The sequence below is a fragment of the Chenopodium album genome, chromosome 19 (assembly GCF_948465745.1).
Source record: "Chenopodium album chromosome 19, dcCheAlbu1.1, whole genome shotgun sequence".
NCBI classification, from domain to species: Eukaryota; Viridiplantae; Streptophyta; class Magnoliopsida; order Caryophyllales; family Amaranthaceae; genus Chenopodium; species Chenopodium album.
This window is the reverse complement of record NC_137852.1, coordinates 20,209,202-20,218,357: the sequence shown is the minus strand read 5'-3', so window position 1 is coordinate 20,218,357 and position 9,156 is coordinate 20,209,202. Positions and strand designations below refer to the sequence as shown.

The following is a 9,156-nucleotide window of genomic DNA, read 5'->3' as shown; positions in this document are numbered from 1 at the left end:
ATCAAATCTAATACACTGACTCAATAAATCAACAATAAACCCTAGATTTATCACTAAAATTCAAAAACAAATTGAAAGTAGAAGAAGAGATTAGAGAGAAAGTGAATAAAAAGGAGAGGAGATATCATGAAGAAGATCATCTTCCTCCAAGAAGTTGTTTTAATGGAGGAGAGAAAATCAACACGTACCCTTCAATGGAAGAGAGACAATCAACGTACGCTTCAATGGAAGAGAGAGATAGAGTATGATTAGAGAGTAATGCTGAAGAGAGAGAAAGAATACAGAAAAAAGCAGCAAGAAGTGGAAGGGAAAAACAATCACCACACTATTGTTAAGCACAACAACTCAGTAGAGAAGTTTGCATATTTATAGGATGGGTTTTAGATTAAGGAGAAATACATTTCTCTCTGATAAAAACATTTTATGTGTATCATCACATGACAATTCCATAAGTGAATCGATAATTTTTTTCTTATAAGCAACCCCAAAGTATTTATAATTAGATACATACATCTATTAATATACTTACTATTATAATTATGGAGTATTAAAAATGCTATCCCACAAACATTGAACTTCTTGCTTTTTTTTTGGACCTTGAGGCAATCGTTAATAGCTGAGGTCGAGCTCAACTAAGTATTAATGAGGTTGCTACTGAAAATGAACAATTACTATAATAAAAATGAACATTTTCTGACTGAACATATTTTACAATAATTTTGTATTTCTCAATAATCAAATGTTCACTTTCATGCAGTATGATGTTCATTCTTATTAAACAAATGGTCAATTTCATGTCGTATGATGTTTATTCATAAAATAAATGTTCATTTTATTTTTTAATTAATACAAATTTTTGTGTTTGTTCAGTTGTATGAAATGTTCGTTTTAATAGTTAGGATGTTCAATTAACATTAGCATTAATAATGTTAGACATTAGCATTTTGTTCATCATCAAAAACATATTGTTAATTTATTTAATTGGTATAAAATCATAATTCCTCCCGTTCTATTAACATTGTAACAAGGATTAAATTACGCATCCCGAAGCACATTTTATATGCTAAACATATATAATTGTGTAAGAGTAAAAATTATAAAAAGTTGATTTTGTGAAAGTATTTTATGAGACGAATCCAACAAGGTCCCACATAACTGTATTTTGCTTAATGTATAAATCATATTGTATGATCAAACAAGAGTAATGAATAGTGCACGCAAAAAGTCCATTGTTACAATATTAATACAATGGAGGAAGTATAGCTCAACGAAAATATGAGTAAAAATCAACATTCAAACACTAACCCAGTTGAGAACAAAACTATACCAACATGACCCAAATCTCAAAATTTAAAATTTCTCCAAATTTTAATCAACAACATCAATTTATAATGGAGTAGAAGCAGAACAACAACAGAAATTTAAAGTGGAGCATAAGTAGAGCAACAAATATTTCTTGAAACACTTTTGAAAATTGGAACAAGTATTTAAAAAAGTCAATGTGAAATCATAAACAACAAAAATGTAAGAAAGATTGAGGTGAGAGAGACAACCTAAAGAAAAACAGAGGAGGGAAGGAGCGCAAAGACTCGGGGATGGGGCACAAGCCACAATGACTCCGGCATTTTTTGTTATAGTAAATGTTTAGTATTTTTCTAGTGAATGATCATTTGTGTTGCGCGACTCTAGCCAGAGCTAACTGAGCGTGACCCTAGCTAAAAATTTGTGACCTCGAGGTAAATACGATTAAACAAAGCCTTATACCTAGCCTATGACCAAAACATAAGTTATTACTAATTCTTAAAAAAAAAAAAAGTTGTAAGATCTTTTTAAAATAAGGAAAATGCTATATACAGCTCTAAGGACTATGTATAAAGAGTTAAAAGAGGAAATTATTTATGAAATAGCTTTATTAATTAAATTGATTTGCACGTGCTTTTGTCATGCATTTCTAAACTAATATTTACCTCTGTTTTTTTAGTTGACACGTATTACTTTTTAAGAAGTTTATTTATAATTGACACATTTCCTTTTTAACTACCCCACTTGCTTTATCATTCTCTCTTATTATCTCTTCTCTCTTAAGCTGTGTGTCTAAATTAAATGTGTCAACTAAATGGAAACGAAAAAAAATATACCAAAACAGAAAAAAATCTAATTATTATTCGTAACCCTTAAGATTATGTATTTAATTGTTTTTTCACAAAGTCTTATGTGTGGATAGCCATACCCTGTGACCATCCATTATAGGGGTTACTTCGTTAGTGTAATAGAGTTTACTTCATTAGTATTACTTAATCAGTATTAAAGGGGTTACTTTGTTAGTGTAATGGGAGTTACTTATTTAGTATTATAGGGGATACTCAGTCAGTATTACAAGGGTTACTTGGTTAGTGTAATAAGGGTTGCTTGATCAGCATTAAAGGATTACTTCATGAGTATAATAGGGGTTACTCGATTATTATTATATGGTTACTTGATCAGTGTTATAGATGTTACTCCCTCCGTTTTTTTTTTAATATGCATCACTTTGACAATTGCGCTATTCACATACCATGGTTGACTTAATTTTTTCACCTCTAAAAAATAAATAAATGTTATTATATAATACTCCCTCCGTCCCTTTTGATAGTCCCTTATGAACAAATTTTAGTCCCAAAATGTTCACCCCATTTGCTTTTTCCAGCAACCATTAATATTAAATTTTTACTAAAATTCCCTCCAATTTGCAACAATATTTGTGCAAATTGAACTTTCCAATATAAATTTGGTTTCCTCATGTACTTTTATTACTTTATCTCTCTACTTTTTTGCATGCCCAATGTCAATTTACTTTTTCAATGTACTTTAACTATTCTTATTTGTGTTTATTAAAACCCGTGAAAAATCCCCATAAGGGACTATCAAAATGAGACAGAGGGAGTATATCATTAGATTTGTCATAATGTCTAGTTTCATAATATAATTTTGTTATAATTTTTACTAATGCACAATTAAAGATATTAATGGTTAAAGTTTCGTCTCGACCCCTCTAGGTTTTCTACTTGGGAGGGTATTTTGGTTCCCTCTAGGGTTTCTCCCTTGGGAGGGTTTTTCTAGCCTTCATTGCTAGATTTTCTCTACTTTTTTTGAAGGTTTTCCTTCAATCTTCTCCTTCTCTCTCTTTCTCTTCCATCTCTTTTCTTCTGATCTCAATTGTAAATTTTTGTAGGGGCTTCCATCGGTATTTTTACCGGTGGTAAGCCCCAAAAAACCTTTATAATTGCTTTCAATAAAAGATCACATCTTTATGATGGAGTTTGATATATTAAGTTTATTTTATTTGTTTGTTCGTCTGTCAAAGTTTAAAGATTTAGGGTTTCACAATCTCCAAAAGTGTCTAGAAGGCCATATGAGTTTTTTCACCCAAACAACTATTCATATGTGGATCTCAAGCCGAATTAGTGCTAACTCACAGATTGTATTGCTTCAGATGAAGATTTTTATAAAGGCGATCGTTGATCGAATCTGCGATGTAACTAGTTCTAAGGTGAAATGTATTTGTATTGGAATTTTAGATTTCTTCGGAATTGTTTGTAAGTGTCGTTTGGTTATCTTTCATTAATGAAATCCTTTCTCTTCTTGTCAAAAAAGTTATCTCGACAAATGTGTCGGTCAAACTGATGAATATGAAAAAAAAAAGCAGAGGGGAGTACTTGATTTTACACAAAAATGACCGTCGTCTTTTAAAGTTACATATAATATTACCCTTAAAATAATCCGTACGTATCATTCTCGAATCCCACGATTATGCTTATGAAAAAACCTGTACAAATTCTCAGCACACTAAACAGCTGTACAAATTCCGAGCACACTGAACACTGAACACACATTCGCACTCTCTCTCTACATTCAGGCTGTGATCATACACTCACAGTTGTGCGTCATCACCCCGCCATCGACAACGCCTCTCTCGACTTCCTCCGCCTTCACAACCGTCAATTATCTTTCTAAATGAGGTGACAAACTTCTGGTTTTAATTGTCTACTCTATATTTTGTTAATTGCTTTCCTTTTTTTTGTTTTTGATTGTTTTCGTTTGATAAGAATGTAATTAATACGGAGTGTTTCGATTTTCACGAATTTTCCTTGAAATTTGAGCTTAAATGTGATTTTCTTGGGTAATTTTGGCTTTGTGTAAAGTTTGTCAGCTTTAATGGTGAAGTGTTGAAATATCTAGGGTTTTTGATGTTCATTTGGTTCCAATTTTTCTGCAAATGCTTCTGTAATTGAAATTTTCATGTGAAGAAGGATTTCAATGGTGTAGTTTGGTTTGAATTTAATGCCATTTTGGTTGGAAGATTTGATTTATGTTTTTTTAGGAAGTAATTTTTATAATTTGATACTCTGTTTTTGCGAATTTTTATTTGTTTTTGTTAGAAGATCGACTATAATTTATGGGCTCCTTTACTTCTTTACTAATACGAGTGCTTACATAGTGCATTGAGCACCCCCTACCATTAGCTCGTCTTTTTTTTGGAAGATCATAAGTTAGTCCAATACAATGTATCGAACAATCCATAACCATGTCGGAGCATCATGGATCAACATGTTAATTAAATAGTACTCCCTCCGTCCTCTTTTAATAGTCCCGTATGGATATTTTTCACGGGAATTAATAAACACAAATAAGAATGGTTAAACTACATTGAAAAAGTAAATTGACATTGAGTATGTAAAAAAGTAGAGAGAGAAAGTAATAAAAACACATGGGAAAACAAAATTTACATGGGAAATTTAAATTTGCACAAGTATTGTTGCAAATTAAAGGAATTTTGGTAAAAAATTAATATTAATGGTTGTTGGAAAAAACAAATGGGGTGAACATTTTCGGACTAAAATTTGTCCATAAGGGACTATCAAAAGGGGACGGAGGGAGTAAGTAGGGAACATGTAAAACATTGTGATTATCTAGCATATTAAGGGTGTGCATAATTTACTTGATTTTCACTAGTCTAAATCTATCTTATTTTATTTGAACTTGTTTGAACTTACTTGAGCTTATCAAAACTTATCGAGCCTTACATTTAGTTGTAATTTGAAATGTCGGTGACCCTTGTCAAAACTTTATTTTATTTTATTTTAATTATCATATTTGATTAAAAATTTCCTTAAATGAGCGAAAATTAGGTGAACAAAAATCAAGTTTAAAAGTAACATCGTAGGTTTATGAAGTTTATTTTGATAAAGTATGTAAGGAACATGTATAACTGTAAGATTATCTGGCTTATTATTAATAGCTTCCGTTGATTACAACATACTCCAAGATATACCTCCATTTGGGTTAAAGGACAAGGGGAGGGTGAAAGGGCTAGATGCATACTACCCATATGATAGCAAGTAGATTTTCATGTATTGACTATTGCTCCAATAATCAATGACCCTTTGTTATCCTTTAATGATCCATTCCTATTTACTCTATTACTTCTTTGGTTCCAAAAATATTGCAGTATGGGGTAGGTAAAAAGTTATAAGAAATTGGGTAAATTGTGAGAAAGGACTACAAAACCCTTGTGAATTACCTACAGGAGTTAATTGACATAAGGTTATATATATTGGATTGTGAAAAGGAAGTAATATTTTTTTTTTTTTTGAAAGAGACGATGCTATATTTGCAAAACTTTTGTAAATAGTAAACGTTGTAATAATTATGGAATAACTATAAACCAAAAGTCAAATTATAGTGAATCCTTAATTCACTTGCGAACTAGGTTAACAAAGGTGGGTACAACAATGTGAATGATGAAGGAAACTAGAAGAATTTCTAATTGTTGAAAGCCTAGGGTAACACAGACTATATCCTAAGATTCCTAATCCGATATGATCTTGAAAGTTACAAGACCTACAACTCATAAAAAAATTAACATAATCTCTTCTTTATTTATAAAGATCATATATTATCATAAAAGATTATACCCATGGAACTATAATAAGCTAGGCATAGAGATAATGTAAAAAACATTAAGTAAGAGCTTAATTATTCATCATACTCTTGATTGTATAATCTAAAAAATGGATTTAACTAAGGAAGTTGAAACAATTAGACAATTTTATTTTTAATGAACTTGCAGATTTATTGACCTATATTCTTGTTTCTATTATGTTAGATTTGGAAAAATGATTCTGCATGTTTAATAGAAAGTCAGACCTATAACATAACTCTTATGTTTTTATGCTTATCATTCCCTGATTTTTGCGTGTACCTTGTAAAAATTCTTAGTCTTGTTACCCCCTCCCTAACCCCCCCCCCCCCCCCCTTCCCCTCTAATAAGAATATTGAATGTTGAAGACTAAATTTTGGAATTTTTTTTTTCTATTTTATACCTGTTATTGTGATGTACTGCTAGCTGTTCTGTTACTTGTTTCATCAGCGTTCAGACAGATTAAGGTCTCTGTAAGTCTTTGCAGGAAAAATGTTCCAAGTAATTCTCCTGACTATGGGGCTATCTTCATGGCAAGCAACTCCACCAGGAAAGAATGTTTTGAAAGAGAAATCTTTGGTCTTCCATCTGAATATGCTGATTTTGTGATGAAAGTTAAGACTGGGATGCTTTTGTTTCTCTTTGATTTTCAAGAGAGAATGCTTTATGGGGTTTTCGAGGCAACCTCTGATGGTGCGATGAATATAGTGCCTGATGCATACAGGTCAACATCAAACAGGAAGTTTCCAGCACAGGTGTCTTTTGTTTCCAAGATCACACTCATATCCTTCATTTTTTTAAAAAATTCTATAATCTCATTTAAATATTTCTGCTATATCCTAAATTCTTTGGTAGTAAACCCCATAATTCTTTACCCCAGGTCCGCATCAGTACATTTTGGCACTGTGATCCTCTTCCAGAGAACATTTTTGGTGATGCAATAAAGGAAAACTACTTCAAACAATTCAAATTCAATCTTGGTTTATCCAGAGATCAAGTAATCTCACTCCCTTTTTTTTTCCTCACTGTTATTGTCTTTCTATATTCTGGTGCTGACACGATGCATCATCCTACGTTTGTGATTATACAATCAAAGATATGTTTCAATATTTTTCACTGGTTGATAAATTCTAAGTAGCAATCCTGTGTCTGCCAATGTATACCACTTCGTGCAACTTTGTATGAATATATATCTACAATTTCATGCATTTTTTCTCTGAAACGAAGCTGTAAAGGACTTCTCTCATGTTCGTTTAGTTTCACTTCATTCTTAGCTATTCCAATGTTTCTAATAAATAATGGATCATCTTGATATTTCACTATTGATTTCTGTTTGGCTGTGCTCAGGTTAGTCCGTTACTGTTATGTTATTTTATTTTAATTTATTTATATTTATTTTGTGGTTATCAGAGAATGATTTATGTACTGGTCACTTGGATTTTATGAAATACGGACATTGATTATTACTTTATATTAGTGTTTAATTTGCAGGAATTAATATATCAAATTGTTTAATGTATAGTTGGTGATTGGGGGTAATCAGTGAAAAGAAGAGAACTAAGTATTAGTGGAGTACATATATTTTGGTGATTTGGGGGTTACGTCCAGTTAGCAATCTTAGCATTGCCACATTACCCACCTATCTTATTTATATATATTATGTACGCTTTAAAAATGCAGGTAGGAAGGCTCCTATTTCTGTTTGAGAAACGAATGCTCAGGATCCCTAATCCTCCTGTGAGGGAAAGAAAAAATCAGAGTAGCAGACAAATAGAAAAATCTGTGGTGGTACACCCTAAATCTGTAGTAAATCTAGAGCTATTAACAGAGACATCACAAGAATCAATTCCAGAGAAAACAGGCATCTTGGATGCTCCTGATCATGAAAATGCAACTCACTTTGACGACTATATACCATTGCCTTCAATAGAACCTGAAGAAATTGAAGATCCTTCTGAAGGATTCCTTTGTGGTGCTGATCTATCTTCCTTGTGGCCTTTTACAAAGGTTGGTGGTACAGATGGTGACAAGCAGGTTGATGATGATACTAGGTGTCTTGTTCAGGGTGGGTGGGATTCAGACTATTTAAAGCCAGCCAGCTGTTCTTCAGGACCTAAAATAAGTAGACCACAAGTAGACCACAAGAAAATTGATGATCCCAGTGGCTTGCAGGTTCAGGGGCTGTACTCAGACAAGATGAGAACAAGTGCATTTCTACGATTGTCAGGGCTAGGGAAAGTGTTGGGGAAGGAACGTCATCGTTGTAGTAAGGTGGACAATCTGGGGGATGTACTGAAAGGACTGGACGAGAGGCATAAAACGTGGAAGTGCAAAAGCAGCATTGAGAACGCTTCCAGGATTAGTGTGTTTTCTCGATTGAGAAGAGATGTTAGAAAGGCACCAGAAGGTGAGACGAAATCCATGGATGTAGCAAAAGAATTTAAGTCTCAGAATTTGAAGCGCAAGAGTAGTTGCAGTGTCAAGACCAGTGAAAAGGATTATGATTACTTACCAGAAAGTCAGCAGGGAAAGGCATTGGAAAGCCATAGTAAAGTAGTATTATCCGGTGAGAATAAGTCCATAGACATTGTGAAAGAATTCATTAGTCAGACTTTGAAAAGCAAGATTAGTTCCAATGTCGAGACTAATGAAAAGGGCTGTGATAATTTACTAGGAAAACAGCCTGGGAGAAGATTGAGGAGAAATTGTTCCAGAAAAAGATCAAAAATTAGGACTTCCAACAGTTCTTCTAGTGTGGCAGATCATTCTGAGGGAAGTTCTGTCTGCACAATTAACAGTAAATGCCATGAAGATATTTGACTACTGAATGCTGAATATTAGTTTAACTTCTGATCTAGAGTGTAATATAAGCTTTTTGTTTTATCTCTCACATGAGTTGTGAAGCTGGGTGCTAAGTTTAGTCATTGTAAACTAATGCACAAAATTCTCCGTTAATCAAATTTCCCTCGATTTTATTAAGGATTTTTTTACTTTTACCACCAAAAAAAAATCATGAAATTGTTTTTTACCACCAGGTATTTTAAAAGTTTTATTTCATGAATTTTTTTGATGGTAAAAAACTTTTATTAATTCGGAAAATTCTGTCATTGAATTTCTACTGCAAAGTTCACTATGCTTCTCAATTTTTAAGGTCTGCTTTGAACTGGATTTCAAGGAAGGAGTAAACTTCTTCATTA

General features: G+C 32.5%; 1 protein-coding gene across 2 annotated transcripts; it reads left to right on the top strand.

Annotated features, from left to right (window-relative positions):
• Nucleotides 1–3,834: 3,834 nt before the first annotated feature.
• On the top strand, nt 3,835–8,950 carry LOC145594900 (uncharacterized). Of its 2 annotated transcripts, XM_081651249.1 has the most exons (4): nt 3,838–3,998; nt 6,447–6,714; nt 6,840–6,956; nt 7,640–8,950. In XM_081651249.1, exons 1-4 carry the CDS (start codon nt 3,994–3,996, stop codon nt 8,777–8,779), a joined length of 1,530 nt encoding a protein of 509 aa, XP_081507375.1. In that variant the 5' UTR covers nt 3,838–3,993; the 3' UTR covers nt 8,780–8,950. The 2 variants fall into 2 exon arrangements, with proteins under 2 accessions (XP_081507374.1, XP_081507375.1); XM_081651248.1 differs by having other exon boundaries at nt 3,835–6,714.
• Nucleotides 8,951–9,156: the final 206 nt, after the last annotated feature.